The sequence below is a fragment of the Lichenostomus cassidix genome, chromosome 4 (genome assembly GCF_008360975.1).
Source record: "Lichenostomus cassidix isolate B80296 chromosome 4, HeHo_3.0, whole genome shotgun sequence".
Lineage (NCBI taxonomy): Eukaryota > Metazoa > Chordata > Aves > Passeriformes > Meliphagidae > Lichenostomus > Lichenostomus cassidix.
This window is the reverse complement of record NC_139484.1, coordinates 8,493,133-8,520,100: the sequence shown is the minus strand read 5'-3', so window position 1 is coordinate 8,520,100 and position 26,968 is coordinate 8,493,133. Positions and strand designations below refer to the sequence as shown.

The 26,968-nt window shown below is 37.6% G+C and overlaps 1 protein-coding gene and 1 long non-coding RNA gene across 3 annotated transcripts; one reads left to right on the top strand and one right to left on the bottom strand.

The window, feature by feature from the left end:
- Nucleotides 1-909: 909 nt before the first annotated feature.
- Nucleotides 910-9,692, top strand: LOC146437799 (uncharacterized). Its single transcript, XR_014851536.1, has 2 exons — nt 910-1,050; nt 8,739-9,692. It is a non-coding gene; the product is annotated as an uncharacterized LOC146437799 (long non-coding RNA).
- MYOZ2 (myozenin 2) lies at nt 8,125-23,921 on the bottom strand. Of its 2 annotated transcripts, XM_085057784.1 has the most exons (6): nt 23,763-23,921; nt 23,110-23,213; nt 17,887-18,056; nt 16,313-16,442; nt 14,763-14,946; nt 8,125-8,553 (listed from the first exon to the last, which is right to left on the bottom strand). In XM_085057784.1, exons 2-6 carry the CDS (start codon nt 23,183-23,185, stop codon nt 8,322-8,324), a joined length of 792 nt encoding a protein of 263 aa, XP_084913910.1. In that variant the 5' UTR covers nt 23,186-23,213; nt 23,763-23,921; the 3' UTR covers nt 8,125-8,321. The 2 variants fall into 2 exon arrangements, with proteins under 2 accessions (XP_084913910.1, XP_084913911.1); XM_085057785.1 differs by lacking the exon at nt 23,110-23,213 and having other exon boundaries at nt 23,763-23,916.
- Nucleotides 23,922-26,968: the final 3,047 nt, after the last annotated feature.

Below are 26,968 nucleotides of genomic sequence, written 5' to 3'. Positions count from 1 at the left end.
CTCATCTGATTCATCTCATTCCCACATCCTGTACAGAGTCTAAAATTTATATGTGTAAATTGAGGACATAAGAAGACATGAATGAAAGAAGGAGAAAATGGATCCTGGCTGGAAAAAAAAGCATTACTGGCTCTTTTCATCTTAAAAGCTCCGTGTGAAGCTTCAGAAGCAATGAGAGTGTTAAGTGGTAGTTTATTTTAGCTAGGCTAAAAAAAAATCCTAGCATTTCTGTTCAAGTTTGATCTCTTTCCTCATGCTCTCAGTTAGCTGTAGATACACTTTCATAGAGCACAGCCACCTTTTTTTAAAGTTTTCCTTCTGTGGGTGCAGGAATAAACACAAGATATTTTGCTCTTATTCATTGTACATTAGCCTGACTATACAGTTTTTCCTGGTAGCTTTCAAGGGCTCAATGTTCAATGGGATGGCAAAAGCAATTCCATTGAAGTCATCTAGAATTTCACGCTGAGAAAAAAAACCTGACATTGGTTTGCATTCTTCTCCAGACTTTTTGACAATAATGGGCCTGGAACAAGGTCTCTGTGTGCTTGATTTTGTTCATTCTTTAGGAACAAGGAAAAGGGTGGGGGTTGTGTAAGTCTTGCAAATGAATATTTTTCCTCTTGGATAATCCAATTTCCAGTCCAATAATCTACTTCTGTGGAACAACAATGCAATTGAAATCCTTTCCTATTTTGGGTTATTCTGTTTTTAAAGTTAGTTGCTGAAACAGTAGAAGTATAAGAAAATTCTATGCATGCTGTATATATCAGAAAATTGTTTGTAACTGTGTCCTCATCTGGGTGCTCCTTAAAAAAAATAAAGTTTTTATTATGATCTTTGTGTTGCATCAGTCTTGAACAATCCTTTCAAGTTTCCTAGTCTCATTTATTGCTTCCTCTTAGGATGTAAACCAATAAGAATGGATGTCTGCAACAGAAAAAGAAAAGAAAGAGAGGTCTGATTCATACGGACAACTTCTGTGGTTAAATTGAACTTTCAGGGTGAAACCCAACATGAAGTAAAAGGAAAACAAGGGAGAACAATTTAGTGAATATAAAATTAGAAGTAATATATTTGCTAACATTACATAATACATATTCTGTTTCATTAAAAGTAAAAAGACTTTAGATACTTCAGATAATAGAATGCAAAAAATATTTTGTATTTTGCCCTGGGTGAGAAAGTGAGTGTTATTTAATTTAAAATACATGAGTTGAGTCCCCTCCTCATGCACCTCAGTCTAAACCTAAGCAAAATGTAACAGGGTTAAAACACAGTATTTAAAGAATGTAGTGACTTAGTGACTTCTTAGGGGGGAAAAAAAAGTGGAAGTAAATAGGATAAAACATTTTTTTTGCCATAGACAGATCAGATCTGCCATAGCCAGACTTGTCTGCCTTCTTTCTGTGATACAGTAACTGCTTTTCTAGACAAACAAATTTGTTACACTGAAGAAAAGGGGAATTTTAAAGCTAAATGTCAAATGGGCAAACAAATAGCCCGCAGAAAATGTGGCACCATGTTACACTTAATGGCAGGGCGAAGTTGTTAGAGCTCTGTCCAAAAATTGATATTGAAACTCATATTGTTTCATTTTTTCATTAGTGATCTTGGCACAAGGATGACCTTGAGGAGCAGAAAATAAACCAGGATACAATAGAATAATATAAAGTACCAGGCTGTGTGTTAGAGCCTAATAGAAAAGGCTCCCTGATTAACGCTCAGAACTTGTCAGATGGAAGAGGAGAGAATTTGAAAGAAGTGGGTGTGTAAGCCAAAGACAGAGTGGCTGTGAGTCACTGATTTGATGCTACTGTGGAAAATGTGAATCCAGTCACATATAAATTCAGCCCTATACATCTTGTACAGATAAAACAGTATTAATGCCATGTGTTGTACATGTGGCTGGTGAGACCTTAGAACAGATCTGGAAATCCACATGCAAGAAATTGAACTTAGAAAGTTGTAAAAAATGTTTTAAATCCCTACTAAATGAGAGGAGTGGACAAGAGATTAAAAGGACTTGAATTGTTCAGTCTGACCATCTGAAGCATAAAAGACCTTACAGTCTTTGACTATACCAGTTGAAGAAAATGTGACAGAAAAGGAAGCATGTTTTAATTTTTTTTTTAAATTTTATCAAGAAATTACTCTCAGATGGGTATGACCAAATTTAGATTGAAAATTAGAGGAAGTTTTTTAACTGTCCAAGCCTCTAAACATTGCTAAGAGAAAATGTCCTGTGCAAGGAACACATTCTAGAATAGAACTGTCTTCATTTCATGGAGCCCTAGAGCTGCAGGTCTGCTTTACTTCTTCCTTCCCACTGATGCTTCCCATTTCCATGTTTTCCTTTCTTTCTGCCTATTTTATAAGCCATATCTGAATGAATGATAAAGTGACGTTGTTAAGTATAAGGAGACTTTTCTTTTAGAACTGTGTGTAGTATCACTTTCTTTTCAGCAACGAGACATTAATGAAATGTATTTGCATCACTGCAGAACCCAGATAGGAAATAAGGACTTCCATTGTAGTTCAGCTCGCTCTTTTCCTTCCTTTCTAAACAGCACGTTCTTACTTTTACTCTTGCCAGCAAATAGTCAAAATGTTCTCATTAAGAACTTGAGGAATGACCTATTGCTGGAATTTGCTGCTGGAATTAAGCCTTATTTGGCTTCTTGACGTACAGTAGGCCAGCCTAGGAAGAGCCTGTCATGCCTCAAATGTTTGATTATAATAATTTGTAGTTATCTTGCACAGTCATCTTTCAGTAATCTTGAGGGCAATGACTACAATAACTACTGTTTCAAGTTAGTATTTACCTAGATTAACTTGGCTCTGCAGAGAATCTTCTCAAAGGAAAAGGAAGTAGAATGATACACTCTGGACTTCAGCATGGCTGCCAGCCTTCCCACTGCGTGGACTGGGTATGGTCAGCCTCCTGTCACCCAGGATCTCCTCAGGATTTGAAACGTCTTATGGGGTTTTTTTGGAAGATGTCTGTCCATATGTCCTTCAGAACTCCAGAGAAATCCAGTTCTAAGTTATACCTTCCATGCAAAGCAGCCTGAGGGCATTCCTGTGCTAATGAGTACAGCCAGCTCTGAACTGGGAAAGTTCAAGCTGTTCTTTGTACAAACACCATCGAATATTTTAATCTTCATTTGCTTTTGAAAGAATAGTTGGCTCACAATACCAGGGCTTATTTTCACTCTTACAGTGATTTATAAATCCTCTGCCTCTTGCAAGCGTTATTTAACTTTGTCTCACAGTGTCTTTGTGCAGTGGGGAAGTATTGCAAATTCTGGGCCAGGTATTTTGGATGAATAGTCTGTTCTCAGGAAATCCAATTTCCATCTGAAAACAAATGAGTTCTGAGTTCATCCTGAATTTAGTTTATAGTTTTGTCCAAAAATAACAATAAGAGAAGTTATTTTGACTTTTTAATAGCTAAAGTTGCATCTTTCTTTTAAAAAATCAACTACTAATTTGTTGATACTTTTATTGGTTAAAGTCTGCCTGCTGTAGAATGAAATCCAGTATTTCAAGTAAAGTGAAAGTAGAATGTTATTCTACTTGCAATGCTTCTTGCATTCATTATACACCATAGCCTGGAATATTATGTATGTACTCATGCAAGCCTATTTTTTACTTTCTTTATTTTTACCATGAAATTCATTCTTTAACACAATAAAAACCCCAAAAATCGAAAGCCCAAATCCCAAAAAACCAATAATAAAAATAAAGGTTTATACAGCCTGCATTAGTAGTTCCATTTTATTAATGAGAAAACTGAGGAACGAGTTTTATATGTTGTGTCTTAACCTCTGTACAGAATCAGGAGTCTTGCCAAAGGCACAGCTGAGGTCAGGCTTTTGTGTTCCCTGCAGTGCCCATATGCTGTGTGGGAGGTTTAAGTTAACCCTGGCTCTCTCTGGTTCCAGCTTATATTTAAATGTTCCCATTCCCATCTGGGAATTTACTTACCTCTAACTGCTCCTATAATGGACATTTTGATGTAGATTAATGAACATTGGTACTAACAGCATATCCTAGACTTGACATGGTGCTTTAATACACAGGTTTTGGGAGACAGAAAGTATTTCACAGGATTGAGAAACCATTCTTTCCTGGATCTTTGGCAGTGCCCAGTAGAAGATATTTATATTTAAAAATGGGTTAAAAGTCGGGTGATCTTTCTCACACGTTTCCTATGTTGCAGATGCAGATCACATAGTAGCCATTATCCATAATAGGCATAGTTACCAGTTGCTTATCCTGTTTTGAAGTTATTAATAGTTTTTGAGCCATAGCATCTTATAGCACCAGGTTCCACAAACAGGCATTTCTTGAAAAAATATTTATTCCTTTAATTTTAAAGTTGGTTTCTTACCATTTTATTAAGAGTCAGTTTGTTCCTGTGTTATTGTTCCCTCATCATCTTTTCCATACCATTTGTGGAGATCTCTGTCATAACTTCCTTTATTTGTGTTGAGATAGTTTAATTACTGTGTCCTTGCAGTAAAGTTTTATTTGTCTTTTTGTTTTCTGAGTCTCCTCTATTGTATTCTTAAACCATGCTAACTTTTTTTTTTTGAGTGAAGGGTTAGAGCTCTGTAGTAGTTTTTCCTTACTCTGAACACTTAGCCTGCAGGCTGTTTAAGATAATGTATTATTTCCTTGAAAGGATTTCACCCTTTCAATTGCTTTTTAATTTCCAATATGCAGTTTTTGTTTCTTAAACTGTATCAGTATTCTGACTGCATTTTATAACTATTTTTTATCATCTATATTCTAACACCCACTTACATAACAGCCCTGTGGCAAACACACTATTTATAAATCATTTAGATCACTTTTTTATTTGGTTTTGAAGAGTATGTAGCCTCTGGGAATAATGAAGGAGTCAGTGCTATGTGACTTGTCAGCCTTATAGGGGTCTTCTGGTGTTTCTGTCTAGTCTGCTTACAATTTATAGACCTCACCGTGAGAAATTCTAATCTAACATGTATGGGGGTTTATGCTCCACAGTCATAGTATATTTCAGGAAGTCTGTTTTATCCTGTTGGTTTATGTGCTGACCAGAATATTTTGTGCTGGTTAGTAAGGCCATCTAAGGGCTGAGGTAGAGTGCAGATTACTCACATCTGATCTGAAAATTATATCGAAGAGATCTAATTAGATATGGGCTTGTTTTTCCCTGCATTTCCATGCAGTTTCCCAGAGTATTTCTAAGGCATTATTAGGGTTGTTGGCACTTCACCATATGTAAAATGCTAAACAAATACTTACATCGTTAGGCCCAGCTCTGTATCCAAAATATCCATTCTGATGCTGGACACAGTAGCTTTGGTAGTGGCCTAAATTTTGAATACAATTACATGTTTGAGATCAAATAATTACCATGGTGAAGTTCTGTCTGCACAGAGGTCAGTGCCAAAAGTTTTGTTTGATTTCACTGGGATTAGAATTCTGTCTCCAGTGTGTTTTTCCTGCTTCTGGTTGAGACAATGTCTATTAAATTAATTTAAACGCTGGGATACTTTGCGACAATAGAATAATAATTTATTTCCACAGTTGTGAGTTGTATGGATCATGCAGGAGGGAAAGCAGCCAAGACATGCTGACATATATGAGATTTCTAAGAAAGGAGCATACAGTTAAAAGATCTTTTTTTTTCTCCAGAGCAGACAGAACAGACCATGAACCCTGACTTTTCATGTCAAAGAAGGTTTAAGGTGCATATGTTTTAAAAATCCCTTATAGTCATGGCGCTATTTAGTAGTGTACATCTCTTATTTATTTTTTACATACTGTAATCACAGAGTATTTTGTATAGACTGGGAAACAGGAAATCTATTTTCTCAATTCAACACATTTTTAATGAAAACATGTAAATGAATTTTTTACTTCCCTTTCTATTGCTGCAATTGGTACCTTAATATAAATGAAAATGAGGCAAAAAAGCTTTTAGGAACTAGGACTTTTAGGTATTTTTAAGTGTTTATTCTCACTAGACTTCTGCCTTTTCACCATACCCTTCAGTGCCTTTCTCTTTTTGAAGCAAATATGAGTGTCTCATGATAAAATGTATATGATGTGGTATGCACATTTCCTGAAACGTTCATATACTTGTGCTTGTTTGTGTAAATCTGCTACTTGTGTGTTTTCCCATTCAATCTATCCTTGCAGTTGTATTTGTTCCAGCTAAAAGAAGCCTTTAGGAGCCCCACTGCAGCTTTCCTTGTTATAGGATACATTAAGTGCAATATAAAAGTCTGAAAAAAATAAAAGTAGGTACTAAAACCCACTGAAGTTAACAGAGTATTTCTGAATTCCCAGCCTTACTGAGAGATGTTAATTTGTGGCAAAGGAGTTAGGTTTTGGCAGAGGGATTTGTTTATTGCAGGAGGACTTGCACAATGAGGCTTCATCCAGGCTGATGCAGCCAGGGAACATTCCTGGACACTAGCACTGGCTCTTCCGTGCTGTTGAATGCTTAGCACATTGCACAGCCCTCCCTCTGCCAATTAGCACTCTCCCAAACACTTCCCAGGCACGGTTCAGGACTTTAGCATGGCCTCTTCCCAGTAGGTGGTTTGGCAAAAGCCCCTCCCTAAGGGCAGGTTAAATGGCGTGGCTGCAGACTCTTCCCTGGCGGCTGGGCTTCCACGGGGAGATGGGCCGGTGTGTTTGTAGCTCTCCGGTGGCAGAGCTGGAGGCAGGAGGCACAGAGTTCCTATTCTGCAGCTAATAACTGAAGCTCTGAGGTGAATCAGAGCTACCAGTTTTGCTGTGATTGCAGCTCCTTTGAGAAGTCTCGGACAGAACTTAAGGACTGTGGGTGAATTTCTGTTGTTTGTACTATCTTGAACATGTGTGTAGCAGGCTCACTGCCTCTCAAACATCTGAAGTCTCCTGAGCCCATTCTGCTCCAGTGGATCCGTGGATGAATGGGAAACTAAAGTTGCCATTATGTGTACTGTGTAAGAGGCAAGGTAGCATGCTCTGCATGTACAGGTTATTTTTACAGAGAATACAGTAAAAATTATGTATCTCTTCCACAGTCCCCACTGTATATGTGCTATGCACCAATTTTCTCATATTTCTCTTCAAACAGGCTTATGAATGCTCATAAAAAACTAATTCCTCCAGAACTCTTTTGCATTATGCCTCACCATAGTCTTTTTCTTTAGTCTTGCATTTTCAGCTTTGAAGAATTCATATTTTTGTCATTGACCATGTAGTGGTTGTACAATGTGCACAATTAAAATACCCAAACAAATCCCTTGCTAGGAAAACGTACTCAGTCAATGAGGCTGATTTTTTACAAAATTTACTACTTTATTTCACAAATTTGGGGGAGAGCTCTACATTTACTTATGCTATTTGTGTGATAAAGTAAATCAAAGAATATGGATGGCAAAATTTCCTTTTCCAACTCTCTGCCTTGAAATGACTTTTGAAAAACACACATATTTATAACACATCAGAGCTTTTTAGTATATCAGGAGCAAGAAATCCCTCATGCTTTTAAGTCCCATTTGGGTGTAGGGGAAAAGGTCTATGAAATTTCTTTCTAGTAAGAAAAGCACTTGTGGTAACAGAGCTTCATGATACTTTTTTTGTATGTTTGACATAACCAGTCATTGCTGGGCTTTTTAGTTGTGAATAATACAAACATTCTAGACATCCAGGAAATACCTCTGTACTTTTTCATACCACTACGTAATCCTTGTCATTGACAAATTTACTGAGTTTTCTGTAAACAAATCCAGGTGACACAGGCATTGACGTGCATCATACAAAGGAGGAAGGATCAGGAGGAAAATGGCCTCAGCTTGCTGTCACTGAAGTAATGACACAATTCTTAACTTTGGCCAAAGGCAGGGTTTGGGAAGAAGGTTGATTTATCAGAGTTTATCTTGAGCAGGCAGGACTTGGGGTGCATTGAGTGCAGAGTTTGCTTGGTTGTTTTCCCTAAATCACCGTGCCTATCAAGTCAAGTCCCTGGAGAGTTGTGTCACTTTTTTTCTCGGTACGCTTGTTCTTAAATGACAAGCAAAGATTTTAGACAGTAAAATAAGAACATGTAAACACAAATAGAAAATATCACGGTCATATTTTCCAAGTTACTTTATTTAGCTCATGTTTACAGATGAGACTGGGTGCCAGAAAAGAGACACCACATCAGACATTATTACTTAGACTCCAGCTTCCAAGAAGAAATTTTGTCAGTAGCCTTTAGTAATAATAGGACCAAAAATACACAGATGTGCAGCTTTCAGGATTTTGTACCATGTAGAATGCAGCCTCTCTCACAGGTCCTCTGTTTCTGGAACGGTGCTGGATTCTGCAGGCTGAATGAACACTACAGGGGTATTCTCAGACGTCCATCCTTTGGGAGTCCTGTTGAAGGATCTTCTGGCAGCAAGAGGGTTTGCAAGGATCATGAATCTGGGGTCATTTAGCATCAGTAGATTGTAATCTGGCACCTTGAATTTAACCAGCTTTGATGCTCTCTCGAAACCACCAAAGGGAGTGGCAACTCTGTAGATATTAGAGAAATAAAAGTTAAGTGTGTTTTTAAAAATACTTATTTTCTTTTCCTCCCAGAAGCTGAAAAGAACAGATTTTTGTTCCACTTTCTTGTTTACATTTTCAAGCTTTGGGGAAAAGCATTCTGTTTGTTTTTCTGGGAAATTCTCTTTGAGATCTGATTTATTTTCCCTTAGATAAAGTCTGAAGCCTTTTCTAAAATTCAAACGGATGAAAAAGCCGAGAGAAAGAGATGTTGCAAGAAAACCCGGTAATCGGTGAGTCACAGTTACTAAACTTATTTTGTTGGTGATAAGTCAATAAGTCTGAAACTGTAGCTCAACACATTCTCTCTAGCAAGTAATTAGTTCAGAAAGATCTCACCCCATTTTCTCCTCTCCTCAGCTGCTTGTTACTCCCACTGCACCATGTTTCAGCACCATATTGTTGTACCAGTTAGAATGTACGTGGGTTGTGCTATAAACTTGGGTCACTTATGCGATCTGGGTTAAATAAAGACCCTTCAAAACAAAGGAGTACTTCAAAATCCAAATTATTTCAGCAATCTGGTTTATATCAGTATGCTCAAACAATTGTAGCAATGCAAGTGAAGAGGAGTGGAGGTTAATGAGGGAAGCAGAAAGGAACAGCCAAAGACAACAAGCTCTGGAAAGGAGGGAATGGGTGAGGACTTGATACACCAGCTTTGTTTCTGAAGAAAATGTTTATGTAACTAAACCTTGAAACATTGTTCAGCCAGCATTTTTCATGTTATTTAAATGTAAATTTTCCCTCAGGCAGTAAGGCTGATAAACTGAAAGATAAAGAATACTGAGCTGGAGCTGACTGTTACATGCATTTGCAAATACTTTAAACAACAGTATTTCCAAATACCTCCCATGATCTTCTGTGTATGCAGGTTTCAGACCCCCTTGAAACCCCCTTGAGTTTTCTTGCCTCTTCTTCCAGCCTCCTTTGTACAAACAAACAGACTATGGTATGTGTGCTGCATTTTGATCAGCTGCATAACTTTTCTGGCATATATTCCTTCCAATGGAGAGTGTCAGATTTTTAAACTGCACAAGAGCACCAGATATCTGCAAAGCCAGATATGTAATGGCATGGCAAAATAAAATTTTGTTGAAATGGAATTTCACAGTCCTTGATACATTTTGTGTGTGGTACAGAACAACAGATCTGATTCAATATTTTTCCAGTGGCTCCAGGTATTATAGCAGAAGCCCAGATAAATTAATAACAACAAAAGTTAAAAGAGAACATTTGAAAGTCTGACTAGGATTTTCAGCAAGATAAAATCCTTAAGTTTTGTATTAGAAATAAGTACACACACATACACAAAAAGAAGAGATTAGTTCAGAGAAATGAATCTGTGACATAAAAGAAACAGTGCTGCTCTGTCATTGCTTGGATGATTCACTGCATTTTGGTACGAGCCAGCATTTGTTGAAGGGGATGGTGTTAACTCCAAAGCATCAATCCTCGGAGATATAAAAAATCATGAAAGCTCTGGCCATGCACCCTCACTGAGACAAGAACACTGCTTTGAACTAAACTCTAAAAATGTTTTTCAAATGAAGATAAGACAAGATGTTGCCGCAGCAACAGCCAGTCCAGGCATTAAACTCTCTTGAGGTCAAAGGAAATTGTTTATCCAAAGTTGGTATCAAGCCTGTGGTATCAAGCTTTTCTTGTGGAGCCATCTTCTAGGTCAGAATGTCAACATGGATACCATATGATACTGATTAAAAATAATTACTTGGTAATTGGCACAGAGTGAATGTAGTGATCTACATCTCACCGGATAATAAATATTGTTTTAATTGCTGCCCTAATTACGATACACATTCTCACATTGTTGTGATGTTTAATTATCATTGATATGTATATTAAAGGGATAATCAAAATAAACAGAATTATAATAGTTGTATAAATTGCAAAACAATTCTGTTGTCTAAAACATCCTCTTTGTAGTATCTATGAGTTTTAAAAAGAGCATATTTCTGTATGCAACAGAAACAGGACGGCTTTCTTTGGAAATTCAGGTATCTTTTGTGGCAAAATACCCCCCTGTAATTGCTGTACAAAGTCTGGCCTCAGAGAACTCTGCATTCCTGCATTATAGGCAGGGGCACATGATGATTGACAGAAAGGAGAGTACAGTAATTGGCTAACAGATGTTGATTTTCCTTTGCAGCAGCAGTAAGTATATTCTTGTGAGCAATAACTTGTCTGACAAGATGGTGTTGTAATGAGCTCTCTTGCGTGCACATCAGCTGTGCTACTTGAACTCTGATTCATTGTATAGAAGCCTAAATCTCATGCCTAAAAAATTCCAGTAGTCATTGCTCATAATAAGGGCGGAAATGCTGGTTCAGAGCCATAGGAAATAGCACCAGGAAGCGCAACAGACTGTTTAATATTCACTTTGCATATTCCTAAAAAGTAGGTGCTTGATTTAACAATAGCAGGCACAATAATGTTTATTTTAACTGTTGTTTTAGCAGGATTTCTTTTAAATTTTTTACCCTTAGTCTTTCTTATTGAACATTACATTGTCTCAACACAGGAGACTTCTTGTAGCTGATTATTTGGGGAAGTCTGAAGAAATGTTTTAAGTGCATTAGATTAGCACCTTCAGTTAGTTAATTACAAAAAATGTGAGTTTCACATTTTAAAATGAGACTGTCATTCATAGAATATTTTGGATATGGTTAATTCTGCAAAAAAAAGGCAACATAGGAGCAAAGAATTTAACCCTGAAAAATGCTCAGAGCTTCATGAGAGCTTAGTGCAAGAGCTAATGCTCATTTCACAGAGGTATTTGGGCACTAAGGAACTGGCTAAGCACACAGCTCCCACTAATTTCACATCACTTCAAGTTAGCACCCAAAATTCCTTTGAGACTCTGGATTTTAGCATTTTAAAATAGACTTCAGAATCCATTAATCAATGAAAACAGAGCCCAGTCCAGATGGACTGGATTCTTGTGCTTTTGAAAGAGTAGTCTTTGGGAATTGGGAAAGCTGAGAGAGAATTTATCTGGTAGGAGAGGCAGAACTAGTCTGACTTGCTTGTCCTATGTGAGTAAGATGTAGTGCTTTGTATGTTACTCATAATCCTACCTTTGACATTTTATCCAGCTCCAAGAAAGCAGATGGAATAAAGGTACTAATTTATTAACAAATAAGAAATGTAGATTCATGCTGCTTTCCCACAGATTGATTACTGGGTGCTTCCACACTGGTAAAAGAGACAAGAAATTTTTTCAATGGTAAGTGCTTCTTCAATCCTAATAGGAATGAATCTCCAGGAGAAACCAGATGGCATGGTCTGCTCTCCAGCATTTCTCTACTAGGACAGATTCATTTTCATCTCTGAGGAGAAAGAGTAGCCTGGTGTGAACAGTGTGTTCAGAGCCCCTCTGAGCCCCATTTCACTCTGCCGAGTGCTGTGCTGTGAAAGCACCACGGGGCAAACGGGCCTGACATTTGCTGCCTCAGCTCTTCCTACAGTAGCCTGCCAGCACTACAAGTTCCCTGCAGCTGAAAATGAATGCTAGACTCCAGATAATACCTCTATGAATTCCTTATTTGTTTTTAAAAATTCCTTATTGATATATAAAGTGCACTGCTGCAGGGTCCAGAGTCACCTCTTCACTGCTGGACAGTGGGAAAAAAAATCTGGATGCTTTTTTCCAGTGCTGAATATTCTTTCAAGCCATAAATGTGTGCGTCTGTTCCACCACAGGTCCTCCCTACCTACTCAGGTTGTGTTGCTTTTCCAGTTTGTTGTGTAACAAGGAAAGCTGAAAGGAGCCTGAAATGGCCTGTGAAATCTGAGTGCCACTTCAGCAGATGCCAGTGAATGAACTGGGAAGGATCTCAGGCCCATTTCCCTTGGGAATCCCGTGCCTCACACTTAGTTAACTACACCCCCTCCTGACTACTGGTGACTGTACCAGTGCTTTGCAGGAGAGCAAACACAATGGCACTTTACTGGATGATGAAGCCAGGTAGAAAGCCTAGATAGATACCCTCACTGATAACAAAATGGTGCTATTATACCACACTTTAATTGTTTATCACGGTATCATTTGCTTTCTTTCCAAGACTGCAATTAAAAAAGTCAAGGATGCTGTGACTGAGATGCAGGAATGACTTAGTAAGATCTAGACACAGAAGTCCAGTTAGCCTTCTTCTGTTGGATAGCTTGGCATACAATGTTTTGAATTCCATCATCAAACACCCTCCTGCGCATTTTTAGGTGTGTAGACATCTAAGTCATAGCTGTAAAATCCTCTCCAAGAAATGAGTATCTTGAATTTTAATTTTGCTAGTTCTCAATTTAATTTTAAATCTGCAAAAAGCATAAATCTGACTTTAACATGTAACTGTTTTTCTAGGACCACAAGGCATCCTTTTCTACCAGATATCAGGTTTTTTCCATGAGGAGAATTGTGGTGGATTACATTTATATATTTTTGTTTTGAATTTACCAGTTTCACAGTCTGGATCTGGATTTTGAGCCAGATATTTGTTTTTTATGGCAGTTACAAGGGAGAATATTGACTTTTCTCTTACGTGAATGCACATATGTTCAAGAAATTCAGGCTATAGTGAGCCACAACTCTGCCATGTCATACATAGAGAAAATCCACATACAAAGAAATCCAAATAGTTAGTGTTGTAAAGAGGGCAACTGACAGGACACGGGACCACAGAGATAGCCTAGAAATCCACAAAGAAGCCATCAGACACCATCTCAAGGCACATATCCCTGTTAATGGAGTCTCTGTGCCCTGTCTGGTGCAGTCCTTCACAATAATGACTGGCAGAAACTGATTCTGTCTCCATGTATATGTATCTTTGGCATTTTTTTCTTGGGCTCTTTATTTTTTAAATTTATTTCTTTTCAGTTACAATAACCACAGTACATAAACTGTGCTGTTACTGTTCCAATGTTGGCAGCTGGGGCACATCTCTCACTTGGACTTGCTCTTTTGTCTGCTGAGAAGATTGTGCCACACAGACTCAATTATTAACATAGCAACGTATAGTGTTGCTTGGAAATCAGAATTAATGCAGTGTCTGCAGTGCCAATTTTGATGTTGAATTGGGTAATGTTTTAGTCCTTGCACTCATAGTTGAGGCCCACAACAACATCAGGAACACAAGTGATGTTTGTGGTATTTTTCTCTAAGTTTTTATTGCCAGAACCATTTTCTTTTTCAATAGATTGCTGTCTGGCCTTTTGAGGAGGGGTTTTGGTTTGGCTCAGCTGTCTGGAACTCAGCAGGGTTGTCCATTACTTCAGTAAATAAAAATAGTGTAAATGGAATGAAAGAAAGCAAAAGACATGAGTGAGAATTAGCTTTAAAGCTTTAAATACCCAGTGTTGTCCACATAGCTAGAAGTTGTACTGAAAGCCATAATACACTAGTTACTATGTAAGTAAAACAATATTTAATCTGTTAATTTGTTGCTGAAGGTTGTCAAAGATATAAAAAAATGTAATAACGCAATAAAATGGGAAATCTTCTAACTATTTAGTGTGAGGGATTGGTTGTGGGATAAAGTTCATTGCACTAGCATGCCTAAAACAAGGCCATGTGAGTTGCATTAAAAAGGAATGGTTTGCATTGTACAACTTAGAAACAAAGTTCTGACTAAGAGTTTCCCTTAGAGTTCTTATGATATCTACTGTGGTCAACAACAGGCATCCTGAAAGGAGTTTGATGCTCACATATCCCATTTATTGAGTACACAGAATCACAGAACCATAGAATGGTTTGGATTGGAAGGGTCCTTAGAGATGATTTAGTTCCAACCCACCTACCATGGGCAGGAATACTTTTCACTAGACCAGGCTGCTCAGAGCTCCATCCAGCCTGTTCTTGAACACCTCCACGAATCGGCAGCTGCAGCTTCTCTGGTCACTGGATTCTGATACTGTCTTTCTTTCAATATTTTTAACAATTTATCTTATATTCCTAGTTCTGCAATTTAAATTTGGACCCTGCTTTAGAGGTAGACTCATTTCCTCCTTAATGCTCTTGTTTGCCACTTGGAATCTCTGTGCACGTTCATGTTTATGCATACACTTGCAAACACAGGTGGTAGGGTTTTTAAAGCTGGTGGAAATATTTTATTTTATCGTAATTTTCCTCTGGTCAGTAAAATTCAGCGTTCATTCAGGATTACCTGTTAAAGCTCCTGTAGTCAGGCAGTTCTGGCTTTGCTTCAGGTGTAAAAAGTTTAGGATATAAAGCTTCCAGCAGCTCTGGGTCATCCCCAATGGCTTCTATCCAGGGAGACTGGTAATACTTTGGCACAGCAGTAGTGTTGAACTTTTCAGGAGGAATTTCTTTCAGTGGTCCAGAATATCCTGTAATGTGATCAAGGTAAAACCATTATAATGATACTTTGTGTTTTCTGCTTCCTTTGCCACCATCCTGTGGAAGCAGGAGCTAGCACAGCAGAATTTCTTAGTGAGTTAAAATGAACAGCAGGGCCAAGTCAGCTGGCCAAAGCTACACAGAAACAGAGATCTGGCAGAGAAAATTTGTAGCCTTTTAGATAACTGCTCCAAAGTATTCCAGCCTCTTTTGAAGCTGGGTTTATTTTAGTTTTATGTAAATTTGTTTCTATTGTAAGCATTTGTTTGAAACCAGACAGTAGCTACACAGTCCTTGGGTAAATTAACAAAAAGATTTTAAAAACAGCATTTTGATTAAAACTAAGATATTTCTACCTGTCTGAGTGAAATTTTCCAAAAGTACATCTACATCTACTTCTTTAAATAACTGCTATATCCTTCTATAAGCTTAAATCCCCCTGTGGCTTAATATCTATTCCTTTCACCAGGCTTTTTTTACCTAAAGAAAGGCTTGAAGATTTGTATCATGTCTTAGCAATGGAAATTACCTCTGTTTGCATTGTGTTTGGCCAATGGATGCACAGAGCCTTAGCAGTCACCAGCAGAGCAGGACTGACCTAGTTTACAGGGACTGGAAAAGGTCTGCACAAAACATGCATTGAGTAATTCTGAACAAAGAATGAATTTGTAAAAACCATGGTCTGCTCATGGATAATTCATAAACAGGAAGAAGGGCTATATCACTGAATAAATTAATTAAAACAAATTAGCCTTCTCTAGTCTTTAAAGAATACAAAATAAGGTCTTCTTGTAACTCACTCCTTTAAATAAAGCCAACAGTACCCTCACAGTTAAGGATTTAAAAAAGAACAGTTTATGCAGCCAAAGGCAAATTCCTTTTAAAGTTACTCCTCTCTTAAGGGTTCTAGCAAAACTTAGTGGCTTCAGATTTACATTTATAGATAATTAAAGTACAATGATAACTTTCAGACTGTTGAGCAGGGTGTTGCATGTTGGAAACAATGGTTTGGCAAAGAAAACTCAGTATATTAATGCGGTTTTAAATCAGAGGATCTCTTTCTCAGTGTTTTTAAGACCTGTATATATGAGCAGTCTCTCTTGTTATTGAGATATGTTTTAAGTTTAGAGAGTAGTACAAAAGTTATATCAGATTTTTTTTAAATGAACACAAGCAGCTAAGAGCACCACTTCACATTTCTGGGAGAGGCTCTGATTACTTATCTGACTCAAATTTAACTATTTCTAATAGTAAGATACTTTCTTAAGATTCTGAAGACACTATCTTAAAAATGGTCATTTCTTTGCTATGAAATGAGTACTAAATACATTTCTAGTCTGTAGACTCCCATATTACCTGGGGCAATGTTGTCAGGGTGCGGAGGGCTCCGGGGATCAGGTGTATTGGGAGGTGTCATTGGGGCATGCTGGGGAATTCCTTCCACACTGAGGCCGTCCATTCTGACACTCTGGATGGGCTCTCCACGCTGCATTCAGACACAAATAAATAGCACTTCCAGGCACGTGATTCTCTGGGCAGGCTGCAATAATACTCCAATTTACAGCCCAAATCTCATTGCCTGGGTATACAATCCTAAAGAACAATGTCCTGCTGTTTGGTACAGTATTCCCTTCACACTTAAATTGTCTAAATAATCAAAAATGAGCTTTTTTTCAGTCACTAGACACTAGAAGCTGTTCTGTGCCAGACAGAGCACCCATGCTACCCAAAGGGTCAAGAAATCTGGCACATCTGAGCCCTTTGAGTTTCAAAACATTGACTCTTCAAAGCATCTCTTCCCCTATCAGTTGAAAACTCACTGCATTTGTTAAACTGGTTTTGTTTGGGATTGTATTTTCCTTTATTTGTAATAAAAATAACAACTTCAGTGCAGGACACTTTCTGGAGATTCATGATATGCTGTTATTTTCCACCCTCCTATTGAGTTATTCGTTCTGAGGAAACATCCAAAGGCTTAATCATTGTTGCTTAAATATAGAATTAGTGTCTCATAAGAAGTCATCATCTTATTTTAGCTATGACACATAGGCTAAAAGTAATTTAAATATAGACTGGTTTAGAGTAGACGTTTCTTGAAGTAGGAAAGCAAACAAATAATACTACTTTGAACTTGAAACAACACAAATAGAAGATTGAGGCAGAATGTTTTCTAGTCATCCTGAAGTATGTTAGAAAGATTAACACTGGCAGGCAGAATTATAAAGATGATGAAGACACCACCAGCAGTGCTAAATAGACACTTAGGGGAAGGAGCAGAAGCCAGAGGCATCATTTTTTTCATGTATAGGAATGTCATACTGACTGTAAACCATGTGTACTCTGTGGTTTTGGGTGGGAAAAGTGGACTAGAGGGAAATGGATCTGTCAGACTGCAGCAAAATCATGGAACTGCATACAGAATTCTGACAAGATTGATGATGTGCTCAGAATTTGTCTGTGTAGCTTCTAATATTCAACAGAGGGAGAAAATGGGGAGACAGTACTTGTAGATGGGCTTTTAAGTAATAGTGTTTAATAATAGCCTTGGGTGCTCAATGGAGTTATTCAGGTTTTTTTTATATGGGATTTTTTGTGTGGATTTCTTTTGAAAAGGCAGCTCTATCAAATCTCAAACTTGATCCCATTTTCTCCCAGTGTTATTTAACTTCTGTTGAGCAAGGGATCAAAGATGTTTGAAATATCTATACCACATAAAGGGAAATCTAAATTTATTTTTTAAAATTTGTTTGTAGAATCTCAATTAATAAAATATAATTGGCTTGCTTATTGTTAGCCTCATTCTAGTACAGAATTTTGCTTTCATTTTTCCTGAACCTACAAATAAATAATGCACTATGTGTATCATGAGTACCAAGGGAACCCAGATAGACTCACTGTGTTTCATTAAAAAATCATTACAAAATACTCACATTTCTTGGCTTGTTTGCCACATAATGATAATTTTCATATGTGTATTTGTCAGATCTCCGCTGGCGTCTCTTGAAGAGCCTGGCACCTCTGTTGCTGAGGGTCGAGAGTTCCTCCACCATGATATCTCTGGGTGTGCTGACCTTTTTTCCAAGGTTCAGGCTGGGTGAGACTGCAATGCAATGGGTAAATACAAACCTCTGTTTGTCTCAAATCCCTGATATTCTGTACCCTGCACCTGAAGTCCAACATGATGTTCATGCATACATAGCTAGCACACAGCACAGCGTCGCATGGTGTTAGCGAAATTAGGCCTCCTTCCAGAATTTTGGGGGAGATTACTGAACACCACAAACCTGTATTTTCAAAGGTGCTAACCACCTCAAGCTTCAAATTTGCTTCAGCTGTTACCAAGATCAGATCTACAGTGACCTACACACTACATTAATAGCAGGCTGTTAGAAACTGGCTTCTGCTGAATCTGGGAACAAAATTTCTTCTGATCCCAGGGTTCCCACATCAAACCTTCATTTAACTTTCTGTGTCCTGCATTGGATAGATAAAAGATAACCCCTTTTAAGCATACCCACCAGTCTCTATTAAACAGTATTTTTAAACTATTTTTAAACCAGCTTTCAAAATAAAGCTCAAAGTGTGGAAAATGAAAGTCCTAACAAAGAATTACAACATGCTTTTAGGAATTTATTAAAGTAGAACATTTTATTTTTTATTCTCTCTAAGAGGAAACTGAAGTACTGGATGCATATTTCTTTATTCACTACTTGGGGAAAGTTTCTTCTGTCTTTATTCTCATCCTGCAGAATTTGAAAAGGGGAATGCATAAGCGGGGGAAGGGGAGACCAATCATGACTGGAAACAAAGAATTCTGAATATCAGAATTCCTGTAGTCATTTCATGGTGGTGTTCTGGACACTAGGATGCTGGTGGCACTGAGCAAGCTATTGCTTAGTGACTGAGCTCTCACTAAATGTCCTCACTGCATAGACAAAACTTAAACCTTAGAATACAGAAATCTAAACACTAAAGAAAATATTTTCTATGCATTAATTTTTGCTTAGAATGTTGCAGAATTTAAGAAATATAACAATAATAGGACATTCTATGTTTCACATATTCTTAAGATCTTCACGATTTAAATTTCTGAACTTTGACATGTATTTTAATGCATTAAAATGAAATGAGGACAAATTATACATAGTAAGTGTCCTGCTATCAGAGTAAGTACACAGGAGACCCAGTTTAAAATTAACATTGCAAATTAGTTAACTGCAAAAGGAGCCTAATGCCAAAGTCAATATTGCACATGAAGAGTTTTGGTTTGAGTAAATGGCATGTTTAACCTGGCGTTTGTCTCCTAGTAACTTTATGTTGGAAAAACAATGTGATGTGCTGACATTTAGGAAAACTTAATTGAGACTGGTATATTAAATATTTAGCTAAAGTTGTATGGACAAGAGTTTTCCATGTAGTATATATCAAACAAGTTGATGAACCCTGGAGTACATCGCTGTTGGTCCACTTCTGTCCACACCAGTTTCAACTGGATATTTGCAACATATTTCAGTGGAACAAGATCAAGTTAACTGGATCTTGAGCTGGATCGTGCACTTCTGCTTTAAAAATAGTGTGTGCAAAGAGCCCTAACAACCTCCTGTTATTTAAGAGATAGCTATGAAACAGAGAGTTCTTAACATGGAAGAAAATGACTCAGCTTGCCCAGTGTAGCCCTGCCAGTGACTGATAGTGGTGGGATTTTGGCTCTGACATGGAGATATCTGCACTGGTTATTGGCACTTGGCCTGAAATTAACACTTCAGGTCATATTTTTATTTTGTAATTTCTCAAGATTAGTGCAAGAGTAGAGGCTGCTGGATGGTTTTGTATTAGTAAGGAGCAAGAAATTGACTCTACAAATCAGCAACATTTTCACATAGGAAAGCTTTTGTTGTTTGTACACAAAATGGGGAGTATGCACATCCTCAGAGGCCAGGGTGCCAAGGTAATTGCAGAGCTCTGTCCAAACCACTCAGGATTCTTCTGGGACACTCTGGGTGGCATCTATTTTTGGCCTTGCTGTTCGCTTACATACAAACGGTTCTTAATGTTACTGAAGGTTCCAAGCTAGTTTGTAACCCACAGTTGTGTACTATTGTGTATCCAGGCAGCATCCCAAAATCATAAGTGTAAAGTTCATTTGAATTCCTTGCCAACTAAAATCTAGTCATCTGTCTAGTTTTATGATGTGTCTAGGGATAGTTTCAGTGTCAGTGCAGAAAAGGTGATGAAGAATTAATTTAGAGCATGAGAGAAAGAGAATATTAAAGTCATAGATGGACATTATAAAATAATATTGAAAGTGTTGTTCATAGTTCAATCCTAATCTTAAACTTGTACCTTCATTTCTTTAAATTTTTCCTGACAAGTTCTTCCTGTCCTGTGCTCAAAATGACAGCAGATTGTATTTAAATATGATTTACATAGTTCCTCCTGCATTCACTACCTAATACTCCTTTAATCCTTCAGTTTACAATCTTCTAAATACCTTAATCTGGACTATAAACTTTAATAATGAATATTAGATATTGTGTTTGTTGTAGTATCAGAAATAAGGTTTTTTAACTGTATCAGGAAAGACAGTTGATCATGTAACTACTAAAGAATGTTATTTACGTAGTAGTATAGGACTGGACATGGGATTTAAGTGATGAGCTCCAAGGGCTTCCTTAAACATATGTATATACATCCAAGTTTACCTCTACCAAGTAGTAGAAATATTATGAGAAGTGCAAGTCTGCCAGTGACAAACCAAGGGCTTGAGGAGGTCATTGAATGCACCCACTGATTTACTCATGCAATTTCTCTTTGAGACCATAAGAAGGTTTACAGTTGGTGTCTATTCCTGCAGCATTTTTTGACATGTCCAGCTTCTCTAAGAAATGGGACAAATTCATGTCCCACAAGGCACCAGCAGATGTGGACTTTCAGTCATCACTAGTCTTGCCCAGAGACTGGTAATCTCAGATGCTGCTAAAAACTTGGCTGATTTTGGACTTTATCAACAGCTGTTTCTGCTATGAATATCTTTTAATAAGGATGTGGAGGTTCACTGTTTACCTGAAAACAATATAATAAAAAGGGTCTGAAATAAAAATGCAGTAGGAATGCTTTCACCATTCCAAGGTGCTGGGACTTGTGGTACAGAACCTTCTGTTACTGTGTACCTATGTTAGCAGTGGAGAGTTTCACAGGGCTGTGAGACTGGATGAAACTGTACACCTAATTTTGATGTAATTACCAGTTGCAGGAAAAGTGCAACTTACTGTCATTAGGAATAGTGATGCAAAGCCCAGAAAGAATGCAGCTGACCTTCTAGATCACAGGTTAAGCTTGTTGAATTAACAATTCGGGGCAAAACAAAATATCAGAAATTTGAAGAGCTGAATTTAGCCAATTAAGTGCCAGATTTCTCCTTGATTTTTCCAAGATTTATTCAGATTTGGTCCCAGAGAATTATCTTATAATTTTTGTGACTACAGCTTAGTTATCCTTCTGTTTTTTATCTGGCTTCCCTGAGCTTGTAGAGTTTATAAATTTCAGCTTCTTATCACATCCATTTCATGGACTTTCATTTTTCTTTTAACATATAAATATCCCAAGCATCCAAAGAAGAGGCAATATTAGAATGTTTTCTAAGAGTTAGAATTGCCTTCAGTGGCCACATATCACAGCATATCTTGCAGGATAAGCTGCCACAACTATGAGTATGAATCTTGACAGCAAATCTGATAATACGTAAATAATAAAAGGGAAGATTATATGAGGCAAATGTTAAGCATCAGCACAGATTATCCAAACACGCCAATGATTTCAAGGGCTGTATGCTACATTTATTAGTACTGCTATGAATAGTAGCAACATTTACCATGTGAAATGCCTGGTTCCAAACAAACATATGAAAGACATTTTTTGTCCTTTTGCCCTGAAGAGCTTACAGGCTATTTCAGGCACATAGAGTGCTTGGGTTTACAATACCAAAAAAAAAGGGGTTGTGATGAAATCTGGAAGGGCAGACTGGCTTTCAGACTGGAGTGCATGTTCAGTGGAGAATGGAAATAGGAAAGAGGTATCTGCTTAGAAATAGAAACTTCAGAAAAAAAAGCTTCTGAAAATATCAGAAGGAATAGGACCAGGCACGGAAACTCGTAACATCTTTTTCTGAAAATTCTGAAGTCTCTCACCCTATTCTTCATGCAATTACAGTGGTCATCAAATGAGTGCAGAAACCATCCACAAATTCTTTGCAGCAAAAGCCCACTGGAAACATTTTCAAAACTGGAATTCAGTGTTCAGTGTTTCATCCCAGACAAGTGATATTAACTTTCATAAATTCTAAATATTAAGGGAGCTCCCTGTTGTTCCAGTGAGGCTTGTGGCATGCTTATCACTTTTAGAAAATGGATCTTTTGTGTAGATTGTAAAAAAGGCTTCATGGGCAGGATTGGAAGGATCTCCAAAAGCATCCAGCACATGCCTAATGAAAGCCAAGCAGATTTGTATTCCCAGCTGAGTTAATTGCTTCTTAAGGTGTCATGCTAGAAGCATAACTTCAAGAACCTGTTTTAGAAAATCAAACAACCTTCTCATAAGTGTCTATATTTTCATCAGTGCAACAACAGAGAAGTAAAATTTCTGTCAAGTAAGATTCATTGGTGGCTTTGCATTAGAGAGAATTGTCAAATGCTAGTAAAATGTGTTAGTTACAGAGATAAAATTGGAGAGGAAGGAGCAGAGATGTAAACATTTGCTTCAAATTTTTGTATCATTTATATGAAAAAGCAGAGTGAAAGAGAGAAAAAAAAGATACAGATCAGTATGTTTCTTAGATGATAGCCTTTTAAAATGGAATGAAGTCATGTTATTAACCCCAAATAATGTTCTGAAAGGCTATCCTAGCAGAATGTACATCAGCTGTTAGATTACTTCATTCCTCCACAGCAGTTGTTCATCTGAAAATAGCTTTCAAATGAAAAGAGGCAACTACAAAAGGATTAGTTACCATAGGCAGCATGATACTCCCACAAGATTATTTATGGCAAAACACCCAGAGACAAAGCTGTAAGAGAGTTAAACTCTATGATTAAAAAAATGTATTAGGGAGGGCTAGAGGACATTGCATATGCAGTAAGCTGGGTTCAGTGCTATACCATTTCTGTGTATTTCATCCATAATGGCTGATGCTTGCTCTTTCCTCTCTTTGGCCAGGGCAGAATCTGATAACATTGTGATTTTCTGGTACGATTTTTCCTTGCTGCAAAAAAACAACACACTTTTACATTGTTGAGCCAGCGTGCACAATTCGGCCAACATTCATTTCCAACAGCCTGTTTAGAATGGCTGAACAGTAAAGTCAGGGGTTTCTGACTGAGAAATACTGCACTGCAAAATGCACTGACAGTTCTTGCTTGCAGACAGATGTTAGGACATGTTTTGATGGGTAGAAGATTCGAAGGAATGGACTTTGAGTTGGTGACATAAATTCTCCAGCAAAAATCAGTGTCAGTGGTCTAGGCCTTCTCACATCTACTCACTACACTACAAGATGTAAATTCCTAACTAATTTGAATTTACATCTTGTTCTATGATTTCAGAAATTTTACATTTTGAAATTTCTTAACCTAATGAAGAATTTGAACAATGAAATGAGTTCCTCTGGCATCTTTAAAGAAAGTGCATTTCTGGCTAAGTAAAAATATAAACATCTTTTAAATTGCAGAGTCAAGAGGTTACATAAATGTCTTGTATATGACAGTTTGTAGGACAGACAATGTCAAAATATTTCAGGAAACAATACACTTACCCTACTGTTTTGTTGTGCAGATAAAAAGCGATGTCAACCCTTTAGCTGAGGCTTCAGAAGTTAGTTATGCATAGGGATGACCTGGCTGGTCCTGGATGGTTTGTACCCTGGTGCTGGGATCTGCATGGTACCTAGTACTGAGACAAACTGGGGGCTGATCCTCTTCAAAGGGGTTGGCATCCAGCTGACATCAAACTGTTATATATAGAATCAAACACTCCAGCCACTCATATCTTCCTGGCAAAAGAAGAGAACAGAAAAGATTCAACTGCACCCACAACAAAGGGAGTTTATATCCCTTTCAGAACTTATTGAAAATTTGATGGAATGCTCCCCTCATACTTGTACAGATTGTCTCCTCATCTTCTCATCACTTCTGAGAATAATAATCTCTGTGTTATAATCAGGAAGGAGACATTTAAAAATAAGGTGTTAAGTGTATAGATAGGCAAGACTATAGCAGATGAGAATGGCATGGGCTAATCCTTCAGTGAAAGATGAAACCGTGCTTCAGTAGGGGCTGATGGCTAAAGTCAGTGGCAGATGGCTCATATACAGAGTCTGCTCTGAAAAAGAAATGAGATTTTCTTCACTATTATGCATGCTAGGCAGTAATTGCTCAACACGCACATGCCTCACAAACTGTTACTCAAAATCCCTTAACTTTCTTTGTGCATTAGGGACACAAAGCCTTCAGCAATTTGAAGCTTACTAATATCCAGCATTCCAGAATAGTGCTGTATCAGTTTGTCAACGAAATGTGTGATATGTAGAGCACAGATATTTCGTGACAGCGACCAACTTTGGATACAATAAAACAGTAGCAGAAGGGAACATTCCCCCCTTGCCCTCCTGTCTGAAAGCAGCTCGATGAATTTTGGGGCTGTAAAAGCAAGGTGAAGTTCTTGTATTTCTGATTTGGATTTGAGTTTGTTCTAGGAAGTTCCTTTTTCTTATGGAAAATGATGGTCTTATTTGGCTTGGAGGATTGATCAGAAAATTGCTTGGATCCTGACAAGATAGGAGAAAAGAATTCTGACTGTAAACATCATCTGGAGGATAATAAAATAAACCAACACAATGTACATAACTTCTTCAGCAAGAAGCACTTTGAGACAGAGAAAATGTATGTGCCTGATCCAAAGTCCTGAAATTCTGCCTGTCCAACAAAAAAATTACATTATTTTTCCCTGAAGATCTCTATTCCCTTTACTTAGCTTTGCAAAACATATTTCTGAGATCCAGGACATTTCTGCCCCAAAGAAATGTTCGTTTTAATCCTCACCATCAGAACTGACCTGCTGCTATTACTGATTGGTAATTCTTTTCTAGCTTTTGTGTCTGGATCAGACACTTTCAACAGTACTAGCAAGCATGGTCATAGTCTTGGTTGGACCTTATCTATTCAACTAACAGCCTAAGACTGTCTCAGTGGTTCACCACCATCCTGTCAAATGGGATTGAAGGGAAGAATTTAAATGTTAAAATAACCCAATGAATTGGGGCAGGGGGAAAAAAAGATCGAATACAATTCAATAAAGCCATATCCAAAACCAATTACAAAGTGGGCATTCATCTGATTGACACTCACTTTAATTTTTAATCCAGGAGGAAATACCAAGAGGCATCCCAAATGGGATAGTCTCACGTTTAGTCTCTTCCAATTCCCATTAACTAACTCTTTGATAGAATAAAAAGTACATACATTTTGTCATTTTGAAGTTGAGCTTTAAAAAACTTTGTAGAGTGACTATCTTAGAATTTACTTTACTACTTACTAGTGCATCAAGAATTTGCCATTAGCTGAAGTAGAAAAAAGTATGTAATTGCAGCTGAAATAAAAAATGTGTATCCATCATAACTGCAAATCTAGAACTCCTCCTGTTCAATGCTACTTTCTTTTATAATGCTCAAAGAAGTTCAGGGCCCATTAAAATACACCAAGTTGCAAAAACATTATTCATCTATATACAGGACTATACAAAGCCCATAATAATAAGTAAAAACTAAGGAAGGTGAAAGAATTACAGTACCATGTGACATAATCACAAATATCAAACCTTGTATGTCAATGAGAAGAACCTCCTAACTAGTGCCAAACTAGATGATTAGTTAGCCTGGTAACAAGGGCAACATTTTCCTGTCTTCTTCCTTTTGGGCAGTTTTGTTTGACCAAGACTTTTCCTTTTGGTCTGGTCTATTCCAGCACCTTGTGGGTTCTTTCCCACCACACTGCTTCCTCTGAATTGCATAATTGACCAGAAAGGACACCCAGACTGGCAAGTGAAAAAAGCCTGAACTATTTCTCCCTCAGTTTCTCCCCTTTTCCATCCTTTGCCTCGCCTCGCCTCGCCTCACCTCGCCTCTCCGACAATTTCAGTGCTGAATAATGCCACAATTCTTAAGAGGTGCTTAAATTCAGCCTGAAACTGTGTCTGCCATATATGCCTAACTTCATGCCATAAATTTAAATCAATGAACTATTCAGGCTGTTAAAGTTAATACATGTGTAGTGTCTAATTCATATTAAGGGCAATATCTGTTTGAAAAAGGGGGTTGTAATTAGTACACAATGGCAAAGGTACTGTTCAATTAATGATGAAGCTGATGTTTCTGTGTTCTGTGTCCATTTGAGCTTCAAACACCTATTTAGAGGTATAGCTTACGGTAAAATACCTGACTGGACCCAAAAAAATGAGTTAGGTAGACATAAAGTGCCAACAGTTGCTTTTTTCAAATGAAACTGGTTCCCATAGATGTAAATGTACTTATAATCTTGTTTTTACTTAAATTTTGAACCTAGACCTCCTACATGTGTTGCAAATGAGACTAAGTCCTCTTGTTATCATAAATTTTCATGAAATATGTCTTGCAGTCTGACTGAGGCAGTACACGGTTTCCTATTTTTGCTTCTAAATTCGAAATGTTTGAGTGAAAAAACCCCAAACCACAGAGTTACCTGGAATATACTTCCCTGCCTATGAAAAGTGTGGAAAAAGCCTTTTTTAAAATATATCCAGTTTGACTTTTTGCTTAGGTTTGCTTTTTGGTTTTTTTCAGACGAAGAGTTGTCGCTGTTGAGCCACTAGCAGAGAAAAGAACCCAGTTCTCAGTGGCAAGAAGGAAAAGAGCCTTTATTGTTTTGATTTCAATATATATATAGCTTTTTCAGAGGTCGCCCAGATTGGTCAGCCTGAGACCTCCCC

Excerpts from the sequence above, each read along its gene's own strand:
- MYOZ2 (XM_085057784.1), bottom strand. The coding sequence starts at position 23,185 with ATGTTATCAGATTCTGCCCTGGCCAAAGAGAGGAAAGAGCAAGCATCA. Across the intron at positions 16,443-17,886 it reads TGGCAAACAAGCCAAGAAAT|CGTGGAGAGCCCATCCAGAG; the intron begins GTGAGTATTTTG and ends GTCTGAATGCAG. Across the intron at positions 14,947-16,312 it reads CCCTGACAACATTGCCCCAG|GATATTCTGGACCACTGAAA; the intron begins GTAATATGGGAG and ends ATCACATTACAG.